This window comes from Tenrec ecaudatus, chromosome 10 (assembly GCF_050624435.1).
Source record: "Tenrec ecaudatus isolate mTenEca1 chromosome 10, mTenEca1.hap1, whole genome shotgun sequence".
Lineage (NCBI taxonomy): Eukaryota > Metazoa > Chordata > Mammalia > Afrosoricida > Tenrecidae > Tenrec > Tenrec ecaudatus.
Window position 1 is genome coordinate 133,124,767 of NC_134539.1, and position 12,492 is coordinate 133,137,258.

Consider the following 12,492-nt stretch of genomic DNA (forward strand, 5'->3'; position numbering starts at 1 on the left):
AACCTGGGCGGGTCTTTTCCTTTCAAACGAACGCAGGGAAATAAGGAAAGCCCGTTTCAGGTCAGGAGAGTGGCCTCGGCGTCGACGTTGGGGAGAAGAAACCACCATTGATGTCAGCTCCCTTTTCAATTCCTAAGATGGATTCGAGCCCCAGTCTTCCTCCCTCCCCTCCCTTGTGTCTCTTCTCTCGCCCCACAGGTCAGCCGCTTGGAGCAGACCCCGGGAGGAGGGGGGCAGAGAGGGAAGGGGGGGTGTCCAGCGAGTCACGTAACCCCCCAGGGGTGCCAATGTCCGGTCCTGAGGGTATCAGGCCCTTGCAAGTTGCCACCCACTGCCCGGGCCTCGCCCAGCGATGCAGAAAGCCACCTACTACGACAACACGGCAGCTGCGCTCTTCGGAGGCTACTCCTCGTACCCAGGCAGCAATGGCTTCGGCTACGACGGGCCTCCCCAGCCCCCCTTTCAGGCGGCCACGCACCTGGAGGGCGACTATCAGCGCTCAGCGTGCTCCCTGCAGTCCCTGGGCAACGCCACCCCACATGCCAAGAGCAAGGAGCTCAACGGCAGCTGCATGAGGCCCGGCCTGGCCCCCGAGCCCCTGCCAGCCCCGCCCGGCTCGCCCCCGCCCAGCGCCGCGCCCACCAGTGCCACTAGCAACAGCAATCATGCGGGCGGGCCGGGCAAAAGCGGCCCCCCCAAGTGCGGCCCCGGCTCCAACTCCGCCCTCACCAAACAGATATTCCCCTGGATGAAAGAGTCGAGGCAAACGGCCAAGCTGAAAAACAGCTCCCCCGGCACAGGTACCAGCTCTCTGACTTGCTCTCCGTCAGCTTTTGTCCGGGCCAGGAATGCCGCTGTTATTCTAGCACCCAGCCCCTTGGCGCCCTCGCGGCGGCCTAGGGTGCAGCGCCGGGGAGCCACCTCTGGCAGCGTGGGTGGTGGTAGCACATCCCCCCCACCCCCGCCACCGGATGACCCCTGACCTGGCCCACACCCCCCTCCTGCCAACAGCCCCCTCCAGGAGGCCCGGGCTGGGCCCCAGAGAGGCAGCCTCCGCGCCGCCCACCGAGTCGCGCTAAGTATGATTACTGCGGGTATTAATCACCACCGCCCCGGCAGCCCCGGGGTCCCGGCCTCTAGGCACAGTGGCCCTTTCGCGCCATACCTCAGGCCCCTGCCTAGGAGCGTCCAGATTCCCCCTTGGGGTCTCCTGAGCCACCCTCACCCCCCCACCCCCCAGGAAAGGGGAAACAGGCGAGCCTTCCCGGACCTGGAAGTGGGGAGCAGGGGGAGAAAGCGCGCGAGAAAAGCCAGCCCTAAATAAATGGCCATGCAGCTGTGTCTGCGTGACATGATCAAATTTTCATAAGCTGGGGCAGCGAGAGGAGAACAGGTCTCTTAATAAATGCCACTATTATAGAGTGTCCGCTAATACGACGGGCGGTGGGGGGTGGGGGTGGGGGGAGCCGAGAGGAGGCGGGGACGGGAAGGGGAGGGCGGCGGCGGGGGCTCCGAGAGTCCAGGCCTGGATTTATTAAGAAACGATGCATTCAATTTCGGCGTGTTCAGTAATTATCTTTTATTTCATTTTCTCCCCTTCTCACCCCTCCCCCTCGGATCCAGCAGAGGGTTGCGGCGGCGGCGGCGGCGGTGGCGGCGGCGGCGGAGGAGGAGGAGGAGGAGGAGGAGGAGGAGGGGGCGGCGGCGGCGGCGGGGGAGGGGACAAGAGCCCCCCGGGGTCGGCGGCGTCGAAGCGGGCGCGCACGGCGTACACGAGCGCGCAGCTGGTGGAGCTGGAGAAGGAGTTCCACTTCAACCGCTACCTGTGCCGGCCGCGCCGCGTGGAGATGGCCAACCTGCTGAACCTCAGCGAGCGCCAGATCAAGATCTGGTTCCAGAACCGGCGCATGAAGTACAAGAAGGACCAGAAGGCCAAGGGGCTGGCCTCCTCTTCAGGGGGCCCCTCGCCCGCCGGCAGCCCCCCGCAGCCCATGCAGTCCAGCGCCGGCTTCCTGAACGCCTTACACCCCCTGACCCCCAGCTACGAGAGCCCGTCCCCGCCCGCCTTCGGCAAAGCCCACCAGAATGCCTACGCGCTGCCCTCCAACTACCAGCCCCCTCTCAAAGGCTGCGGCGCCCCGCAGAAGTACCCCCCGACCCCGGCGCCCGACTACGAGCCCCACGTCCTCCAAGCCAACGGGGGCGCCTATGGGACGCCCACGATGCAGGGCAGCCCCGTGTACGTGGGCGGGGGCGGCTACGCGGATCCGCTGCCGCCCCCTGCTGGCCCCTCCCTCTACGGCCTCAACCACCTGGCCCACCACCCCTCGGGGAACCTGGACTACAACGGGGCGCCCCCTATGGCCCCCAGCCAGCACCACGGACCCTGTGACCCCCACCCCACCTACACAGACCTCTCCTCTCACCACGCGCCTCCTCCTCAGGGTAGAATCCAAGAAGCGCCCAAGTTAACACACCTGTGATGGGAGTGGGTGGACGGTGGGGGTGGGCCAGCCCTTGGGTTGTGGAGCTCTGGGGTGGGGGGGCAGACCTGGGAGGTCTGAAGGAGGAGGCCAAGGGCAGTGGGAAGAACAACGGGTGTGAGCCTCTCCCCCTGCCTTGCCAAGTTGGTCTTCAGCCCTCCAGCCTCTACTTCCATCCACCTGCCAGCCCATGGGAAAGGAGTCACAGCCAATTGGGGATGACCCCATCACCCCCAAGGCTCCAGCACTCCCAGTTGGAATTCTACTCTGGGGTGTGGGGTAGAGGAAGAGGAATTGGGAAAATAAGGCAGAGAAGCACAGGACAGGAGACAAAACAAACACCAGACAAGATGGCTAGCCCATCACCCACCAACCAACGTACCTTCCATCCCTGTGAGCGATTCTCCCACACCTTGACTTTTTTCCCCTCTCAATTCTCTTTGAAAGCAAAACAAAACATATTTCAAATGCAAGGGCACAAAACACACTCCCTACCTTCTTCCCAGGGGACTCAAGTTTGCTCCCATGTCTCTGAGGTTTAGTGGGGTAACCCCCCTCCATTTCCAGCCCAGATGTTTCTGCTTTAGGACATTGTTACTTACACCCCACCCCCCAAGACAGTTTTCAGAGGGCTCAGGGATGGTGAGAGCCTGAAATTCAGAGCTGCCTACATTATACACCCATATTTCCCCCCTTTACATAAAAATTGGGAGGCAGGCAAGTTATCAGGGCTAAAGACTTGCTCATCCTACCACCTCCTGCCCGGGCTCCAGGTCCATCCCCCTCTCTCCATAGAAAACTATCGGTGACGCGGGGTTCTCCACTTTTTCTTTTCTTCTGTTACTCTCGTAACGTGAAAACAGGGTATATTTGAACAAACTGTCTGTCCCAGGCAGAGGTCTGCAGCTTGGCCTGTGAGCCTAGCTGCCCCCCGCTGACAGGACCTTTTGTTGCACTTAGAGTTTACATTTTAATGGATATAAAACAACTGTGAGAGGTGCCTGGGCCTGCAGGAGCCCAGCATCGCTCAAAAAGCGTGTGTTCTAGTGAACATTTTCATATATATTTATTGGTTATAGCCTGTTAAAGTATTTTCATTTTGTATTATTTATCCCCCCACATCATGTATTTATGAGGGAAGAAAGGAAAAAAATGTACTTTTTTAGTATTTACTTGTTATAAAGGACGTTGTGTTTTCTGTCATGTAAAAGCAGCTATTTTAGTTATTATTGTACTCTAGAAAAGAGCTGTAGATTTATGTTAAACTCGTACTTATGAACAATTGTAATTAGTTTAAAAGGCATGAACTCAGCTCCTAATTGTCACTGTATAGTCCTGAATTTGTAGAATTAGAGTTAATTCTGGGAACTTTCTTTGTTCTTTGTAGTTACATTTTTCCTCACTTAAAAGGGTTGTCTGTCGAGAAATTCTTAAATAAACTTTCTGTTATCTATTTTATCTTGTCCTAGTGGTCCCATTCAGCTAGCAAATTCCGGCTGCTCACTGCCCACAGTCCCTCAAGAGAAGCAGGCCATTCCTGACCTTAGTGTCCATCCTCTGTGCCCATTTCCTTCTCTGCCTCAGCGTGAAATCCAGCTTTTTCACCCCTGCTAGTTCTGGAACACTTCTCCAACCCCTTTAACTAAGACCTAAGAAACAAGTTGAAGGGGAGGCTCTTAGTCAGTGGGGCTTCTCTGCCCCCAGTTTCCCTCTTGGATCTTTGTCTGATCCTCAGGCCGCTACCCCTGTGGCCTCTGGGCTCCTCTTCCATCTAACAACAAGGGCAACAGCAATCTGGCCCATTGCTGCTGCTTCCAACCTAAACTTCACAGTCCTCTTCCGGAGCTACAAAGAAGTCGTCACGTGACCCGAAGCCCAACCACCATTGGGTCTAAAATGAAAACAAAGGAAAACGATTAATTTAAAATAAAAAAAATCCTCGAAAGCCCACCCAACTGAGGCCTAGACTTCTCAGGTCAAACCTTAAAATTAAAGTGCAATTAAATTACGGAATAAGACTTGGGGGCGGGGGTGGGTGGGGAGGGGACGTTTGCTTTCCCCAGTCAGAGAAAGGAGAGAGGAGGAAGCTGTGAGAATCCAAGGGTGAATAAAATGGTCCCCGGGCTAATATGCTGCTCTGTTTCCACAGTCCCTGGGAAAACTTCATTTCTTAGTCCTGCGTGCTTCCATAAAAGTTTTATCACATTGGAGCGAGGATAGAGAGGGTCTGTCAAAGATGAAATGTCACCGCCGCGTCGCCGATAAGAGCGAGGAGACAGGGCGGCTGAAATATGGAGCTAATTCGTTGAAAGAAAGCTGCTTGCTGAAGAATTGCATAATTCTAATGGAAAGCGATGCTCCCGCATTGCTTCATTGGGAGCAGATATTTGGTGGGGGGACAGGGACGGCGTTGAGAATCTTTGCAGGCCCTCAGCCTTAAAGCCAGAGTTTTGTGTTTATGTTGCATCCTGGCAGTCCAAGGTTAGTCATTACAGTCTTTATGCAACAATAAATAACAATAAAAAAAGCAACCTGGATTCTCCGCTCTCCACCCCCGCCCGCCATCACCCCTACTAGGATTTTCACCAGACTCGGGCACTCAAGTCTCAAGCAATTTAGCATTGGGTCAGAGGATAATTTAAAGGAACAAGGGCGTGCAAAGTTTGGGATCAAATAATGCTCACAACTTTCCTTCCTCCCCCCCCCCCCACCCCCGACCCCCTCTCTCTCTTCTTACAGGGAATAGCACTTTCTGGATGATGGAACTAGACCAAATGCCATGTGTGACACTGGGGGTGGATTGATTCTTTATCTAGCAGTAGGGAGAGGGCGGCCAAGAGGAAGCATTCAGTTGGAGCTTGAATGCCAGAGCTTGGACCCAAAGCGGGAATGGCAGCCCAAAGAAGGCCCACTGTGACTTGGTGTCCCTGCACACGTGTTTCTCTCTCAGGTTCCAGGCTCCCAGCTCAGTGTGGGTCAAATATCTGGGCGGTAAGATCTCAGCACAAGAAGGGGGGGGGGGAAGGGGAGGAAGCAGAGATATCTCTAGGAAGAAGGTCTCTCCGGGCCCCCTTTTAACACCGAGTTTTCTAATCTGGCCGTAAAATCTGTCAGTGAGGGTTAGAGAGCTGTGTTTCCTGAAGGGTCAGTGGAGGCTGGCGGCTGGCTGGAGTGGCCTGGACTCCGCTGCAGCTGAGCCTGCTCAAAGGTTGCAGGGTTTCTCAGGGGGCTAGACAGGGTGGGAACCCCTCACGTAGGCCTCAGTGCATAGCTTCCGGCCAGTCGGTACTCAGCTTCTCCTGTGTCCACCCCCTGCCCCCAAGCACATACTCAGTCCAACTGGACATCCAGCTTGCTCAGTGCTAAGCCCTCCAGAGACTGCCTCCCCCTGCCCTGCAGCTCCCAACCTCAGACTCCCCTTTCTCCGCCGGGGGCCCCCCTTCCGCCCCCACCCTTCTCCTCAGCCGGCTCTGTCCTTTTCAAATACTCACCACCACCCACGCGGAGGTTACATTGACAGAAACTCTCTAGTTCCAGCGCTCGGCTGAGTGGCCATTTCTCTGCTAACCGCCTTCTCCTCCAGGCTGGCCGGCAGAGTGAGGAGGGGGAGGGGAGGCCCGAGCCCTGGGAGTGCGCCAGCCTAACTTTGCATCCAACTTAGCGCCCTGCCCTCGGTCCCTATTTCCCATCTGTTTCCCTGCTCGCCCAGAATCACCTTTCTTTTTTGCTACCCCCCCACCCCCACCCCGCCCGAGTCTTTTTGAGCGCTGTAGAATTTCGGCTGTTCCCTGGGCTTTCCCAAAGAGCCAAATTCTTTGATGTAATCTGAGGGAGCTGTCAAGGGGCTAAGATTGATCGCCTCATCTCCTCTCGGTCCCTCTGACCCACTTATTTAAAAATCTTCCCCCAGATCGACTTTTCATTTTCTGCTTGGAGGTCTAGTTTCCCACCAATTGCTGGGGGGGGGGGAGTCCTTTTTCCTCCCCCCTCCCGGTAAACTGCAGTGCTCTCTAAAGTTGAGCTTCTCTGGGTCCCCTCAAAACACAAAAACAATCCCCACTACATGTTTATCCCTGAGGGACCAGAAATGCAATCTTATCTCAGTGGTCATTACTTCACCCTCTTCATCTACAGAATTTTTTTTTTTTTGGCCAGGGCTTAAAACAGAAGAAGGAAAAGAAAGTCCAGTGGCAAAAATGGGGACGGGGTGTCTCTTTGTCCATAAGGAGAAAAAGCACCTGATCCATACACACATGTGTGAATTCCCAGCTTTGAAGAGCGCTTGAAGTGAAGCCTCTTGATTGCTGTTTATTGGGCCTGGAGATAGACACAGCTACACACTTGAGGTTTGAGTGAGTACAAATGTGTGTTAGGCAGATGAAGGACAGTAGATGCTTTCAGATGAGGCAGCCAGGTGGGCATAAGGTGCAGGATTAGATTGCCAAACACTCTGGGCACAGAAGGAAACCCAGACCACACATGTGGAGACCAGAGGCCCATAATCGGTCCATCACCATCTAGCTCAGTCCTCTGTGTCAGCCAGGGAGTGACTGCGGATTTTCCAAGATTTAACTGTTGCTTTGGGGGTAGGTGGGACGGGGATAGCGGTGCCCGATGGTTGTAAATCTCCTCTCTTCCTTATCTGCACCTTAGCACTCACCTTTTCGCTAGCTGGTGCAAGCCTCTTCCAACTTCCTCCTCCTCCCATATTGAGATCCTGCACTCATCTCTCTCTCTCTTTTTTTTGGGGGGGGAGGGCTACTGTGGGCCCTGCAAATAAAACATCAATTTATGGAATTAAACAACGTTTGGATAAAAGGCAGGTTTCTCTCTTATTTCCTAGGCCCACAGGATCATCCAACCTAGGCAGGCGCTGAGAGGGCAGGGCTGGGGACTGGATTGCTCTAGCTTCCTGGAGAAAGGGAGGCACATGGGGGGGGGGCAGGTGTGAAGAAGGAAGCACTGGTGTAGAACTGGGGGCTAGTGGTGTCCAGGTCGCGGTCCTCTGGAGTTTTTGAATCAATTAAAGCGAATAATGCTCTCTGTTTTCCACCAGGCCCAGGCGAGCGATTGGCCGAGGCCGGTCCCGTGACCACGAATTCCCTGCAATTTCGCCAGAGTACTGGGTTTAATAGAGAGAGTCCCCATACGCTTGTATTTATCAGCAATATACAATTATAAAGGCCCAAAATTAAAAAAAAAAAAAAAAGGAAAAAAGGGAGAGAAAGAGAGGAGTGAGCAGAAATCTCCCCCTCCCAAAATCGCTCCATCACAGAAACTTGGGGGGGCCAGGAGGGGGGGTCCCTTCCGATCCTCCCTCCTGACGCCCCCCCAGCAGGCCCCCTCCCCCACCATTGAAAGCCATGAATTTTGAATTTGAGAGAGAGATCGGGTTTATAAACAGCCAGCCATCGCTCGCCGAGTGCTTGACTTCCTTCCCCGCTGTCTTGGAGACATTTCAAACTTCATCAATCAAGGAGTCGACATTAATTCCTCCTCCTCCTCCTCCTTTCCAGCAAACCTTCCCCAGTCTCCAGCCCAGCGCCTCCACCCTTCAGAGACCCGGGAGCCAAAAGCAAGCCGAAGATGGGCCCGCTCTGCCGCCGCCGCCGCTGCTCCCCGCAGCCCCCCCAGCCCCCGAGTTCCCCTGGATGAAAGAGAAGAAATCGGCCAAGAAGCCCAGCCAATGCGCCACGTCTCCTTCCCTGGCCGCCGCCTCCGTCGCGGCCTCGGGGGTCGGGTCGCCAGCAGGTCCGTAAGTGGGGTGGGGGTGGGGTGACGGGAAAAGCCAGGCAGAGCGAGGCGTGGGGGAGGTAAGAAAAGGTGGTGAAAGCCTGTTGGGGTTCCTTGCTCCCCTCGATTCCAGGCATGGGGAGGCAGCCTCCCGGGGGCGTTCAGGCCTGGCTGCTGCCAGCATTCACCACCCACCCCCCGCCCCCACCCCAGCCGATCCGTGGGGGGAGGAGGGTTGTTCGCTTCTCTCCACCAGACGGAAAAGGACCCCGTACCTGGGCAGGGACGGGAATGTGTGGCGGCCGGGATGGCGTCTGGGGCCGGAGGCGAGGAGGCGCTCCTTCTCCCTCCCCCTCGCGCCCCCCCACCCCGGGTCCTGGGAGAGCTAGAGAGAAAATGGGGGAGGGGGCGATTTCCCTCCCCAACCCTCTCCGCGGCTTGACTTGGAGAGCGCCGAATTGCGGGGTCCCCTCGGAGGATTTGGGGGGCTCTCGGAGCGCTGGCCCTGACCCGGGCGGGCCGCAGGCGAGTAGCCGGGCGCGGCGGGGGCAGGGAGAAGGGTGCCACGGAGCTGGGGTGGCCTTGGACTGGGCTGCCCCGAGGGTGGGCGGAGGTCGCGGCCCGCGTTGACGCCCCTCGCGCTCTCCCGGCAGATGGCCCGGGGCCCCCGGAGGCTGCCGGCGGCGGCGGCGGCGGGGCGCGCAGGCTGCGCACGGCGTACACCAACACGCAGCTGCTGGAGCTGGAGAAGGAGTTCCACTTCAACAAGTACCTGTGCCGCCCGCGCCGCGTGGAGATCGCCGCCCTGCTCGACCTCACCGAGCGGCAGGTCAAAGTCTGGTTCCAGAACCGCCGCATGAAGCACAAGCGGCAGACGCAGCACCGCGAGCCGCCCGACGGGGACCCGGCCGGCCCGGGCCTCCCGGAGGACGCCGGCGACCCCGCGGACGAGCCCGCGGCCAGCCCGTGCGCCCCGCGCGCCGCTCGCGACGCCGGCCGGCCCCCGCCCGAGGGCGCCCCGGGTCCAGCGGGGGCCGCGGGTCCCCGGCCCGGGGCGGCCGGCGGGGAGGGCGCGGGGGCCGGGCGCCTGGACTGCGCGCTGCGCGAGGCCGCGGGGCTGGAGTCGGAGGCCGAGCCGTGGCGCGAAGACGCCTTCGCGGAGCAGCACGGTCTGCCCTTCCTGCCCGACCTCGACGTGTTCGCGGCCGACTCCTGCCTGCAGCTCTCGGGAGCTGGCCTCTCGCCCAGCCTGCAGGGCTCGCCCGACAGCCCGGTGCCCTTCTCCGAGGAGGAGCTGGACTTCTTCACCAGCACGCTGTGCGCCATCGACCTGCAGTTCCCCTAGCCCGGCCCGGCCCCTGCGAGCCCGGCGCGCCGCCGGCCTCCCGCAGGCAAACCCACCCCCAAAGGCCCCTAGACTTATTTAGGTGTTTGGCTAAACTTCAGGTATTCTTGAATTAGCGTTTCATCTAATTCCTCCCTCCCTTTTCTTTTTCCTTCTTCAAAAAAAATATTGGGCGTTTGGGTTCCTTTCAAAACCCACACAGGAAAATTCCGTTTGGTAGACTCGTTCCAACGAAATCTCAGGAATAATGAAACTCTAGGGCAAGGGGTGCGGAGGGAAGCTTTCTTAAAAAAAAAAGAACTAGAGGGACCTATTTTCCTTTCTTTTTTTTATTTTAAGTTTTAGACCGTAGATTATTTATGAAAATTCTTTAATAATAGGAAAAGGGCAAAGTATTTATTGTACATTATTTTCATAGATTAAATAAATGTCTTTATAATACGAAAACGAGTAAATGATTGTGTTGGGACCCAGCCCCTACCCACCCCCACCGAACCCCTAAAGCCCCGCTTCTCCTTAGCTCGCGCTGAAAGGAGGTTTCGGGGAGCGGTGGGAGGCGCCGCCCACCCAAAGTCACCCGGGTACGGAGTCCCGGTGGTACAAAGGTGACCCCACTTGGTCACTGCATCTCCCCGTGGTTGGTTTACGTTTGATCGCTGCCAGCTCCCCATCTCACGACTGAGGACACTAGGCCCTGCGGGGGTGTTGGGGGCTAAGACCTAAAGCGGGGCAGCCGGGGCGTGAGGGGGTGCAAAGGGGAGGGCGAGCGGGGTGGGGGCTCCCCGGGTTTCCGCTTCGGTGCCCTAAGCCGAGTGGAGAGGCTTTTCCGAAAGCGGGCGACCTGAGACCTGGGTGCTGGGCCCGGGCCTCCCGGTCCTTGGGCGTCCCTCCGGTGGGGTGGGTCTCCAAGGCAGGGCCCCGGCGGGATGGGGACCGGCCTCCCCGCGGCCCCGGTTGCGGCGAGGAGCGCGGCGGAGAGCGGGAGGGAGCGAGGGGAGCCGGGAAGATGCTCAAAATGGCGCTGGGGCCCGGCTGCGGGGAGGGCGAGGAAAGAGGCTGCGGCCGCCATGACAGACAGCCACTTGGACGCGGGCGGGACGGGCCCAGGGGACCCGCCCCCTCCCTCCCGCCAGATTGAGCGGACCCGGAGGAAGACCCGGAGCAGGAGAGGCTTCCTGCAATTTGGGGGGTTTGTTCTCAATCCCGAGGAGGCTGCGGAGGCGAGGCGGCGGCGCAGCCCGCGGGGGTGCGGGAAGCGGAGGGGGGACCGCGGGACTGCGGCCCGGGGTGGCCTTGCCGGGGCGGCCTTTAGATCCGCGCCTCTGGGCGTTGAAGCCGGGGGGAGCGCGTTCTCCAAATGCACACACCCGCCTACAGGGCCCAAGGGCTGCATTTTGCACACCAGCACCCTCTCCTGCACCCTGTCCGGCTCCTCGCACTCCCGGGAAGCCAGGATGCACATCCTCCTGCCTCCCGGGTTGTTCTGGGGGAAGGTGGAGATTTAGGGGCCCCAGGAAGCCATCCATCCTCCTTAGGTTTATTTAATATTTTCTCCAATTCTGAAACAGACACCGCGGGGGCTCCCTCCGCGACAGATGCCTCCCTTTTCAAAAAGCAGTTTATTTCCTGGGCCTCCTAGATTTTCCCCCGACCAGCAGGAAGGCGTGGGGAGCACCGGGCACCTGGACTCAGCAACTGTCAGGATAAGCCAGGAGCCAACATGTGTGGTGACACACAGCACAAGGCAAGCCCTTGCATAATCACACACATGCGGTTTTTTTTAACAGGCCCCTTATTGTAGGAAGTACGCACATCTTATTTAGCTGAAATTTTATCCCTTAAACTGTTTTAATATAGAACGCATCTCCTGCATTAAATAATCTTATGTCATGTTAAATTGGACTTATTTCTCTCATAAATAAATTAATATAGAACAATTAGATGTGTTAGTATAATAATATCGTGTATCTTATTAGTTTATTTTCCCTCATAAAATATATAGGTATGAAATAAATTCAAGATATTAAAGTCATAATACACAGCTTATTGGCTTGGGTGTTTATTTTCCCCATAAATAAGTAAATATACAATATATTAAAACCACACTATCCATCTCATTGGGCTCTGTGTTTATTCCTCCATAAAGTATGCCCACAGGCAGTGTTTCACATCTTAAAACTCACGGCCCATAAGCCATCTCTCCACTCGCAAAATGAAACAGACATTTCAGCCAGAGACTTTGATGTCTAAGGACAGCCAAAGTGGATAATTTCATTTAATTAAAAATGCTCTTTCAGCTACAGCAAGTTGTTGCAAAGAGCTGGGACCCCAGGAGGATCCAACTAAATTGTCCACTTTCAGGCTTTCTTCGGCCCAGAGGAGAGCTAGCACCCTTCCCCAATGTCCCAAAATACAAGCTATGTACTGCCAGGGAGAATCCATACCCTGAGATCCTGACTTGGTTTGGGCAATAATTGGGGCGATCACTGGGAGCCTGTCATATTTCTCTTCTCTAGGCCTCCCTATTCAATCTGGTGGTCCCCTGCCTGTGAGTGAGAGTTAGCTAGAAACTCAGACTCTCAGGGCTCACCCCAGACCTAAGGAACCCAAATCTACAGTTAGCAGCTCTTGTATGTAATTCATGTGCGCATTGGAGTGTGAGAAGCCCAGAGAGGCCTTCCTCCTTTGCTGAAGCACTTTTGACCCACTCTCTCTGGGGTCTGTCATCTATCCATCCCCCAGCCAGAACAGCCCCAGAGGTAGCGCATCACCATTTCTGCCTCAAGTTTCACGTGTCCTGGTCCCTCCCTACCAGAGTGAATGGAGATCCAGAAGTTTGATACCTAAGTACCCTTCAGGTACAAAGAACCCAATCCAGGAGATCCGGCATCCCCTTTGCTTGCTGGTTGGAGATCTTCTAGGGCATGCGTC

The 12,492-nt window shown here is 56.8% G+C and overlaps 2 protein-coding genes across 2 annotated transcripts; both read left to right on the top strand.

The window, feature by feature from the left end:
• The first annotated feature begins 349 nt into the window (after positions 1-349).
• HOXB3 (homeobox B3) lies at positions 350-3,939 on the top strand. Its single transcript, XM_075561684.1, has 2 exons — positions 350-800; positions 1,624-3,939. Exons 1-2 carry the CDS (start codon positions 353-355, stop codon positions 2,481-2,483), a joined length of 1,308 nt encoding a protein of 435 aa, XP_075417799.1. The 5' UTR covers positions 350-352; the 3' UTR covers positions 2,484-3,939.
• A 3,706-nt stretch (positions 3,940-7,645) lies between these two features.
• On the top strand, positions 7,646-10,000 carry HOXB2 (homeobox B2). The gene is made up of 2 exons (XM_075561685.1): positions 7,646-8,234; positions 8,870-10,000. Exons 1-2 carry the CDS (start codon positions 7,847-7,849, stop codon positions 9,559-9,561), a joined length of 1,080 nt encoding a protein of 359 aa, XP_075417800.1. The 5' UTR covers positions 7,646-7,846; the 3' UTR covers positions 9,562-10,000.
• Positions 10,001-12,492: the final 2,492 nt, after the last annotated feature.

What these genes read in the sequence shown, in the direction of transcription:
- HOXB3 (XM_075561684.1), top strand. Translation starts at nt 353, where the DNA reads ATGCAGAAAGCCACCTACTACGACAACACGGCAGCTGCGCTCTTCGGA. An exon ending in AAACAGCTCCCCCGGCACAG is followed by an intron (nt 801 to 1,623) that starts GTACCAGCTCTC and finishes CCTCGGATCCAG; the next exon opens with CAGAGGGTTGCGGCGGCGGC.
- HOXB2 (XM_075561685.1), top strand. Translation starts at nt 7,847, where the DNA reads ATGAATTTTGAATTTGAGAGAGAGATCGGGTTTATAAACAGCCAGCCA. An exon ending in GGGGGTCGGGTCGCCAGCAG is followed by an intron (nt 8,235 to 8,869) that starts GTCCGTAAGTGG and finishes CTCTCCCGGCAG; the next exon opens with ATGGCCCGGGGCCCCCGGAG.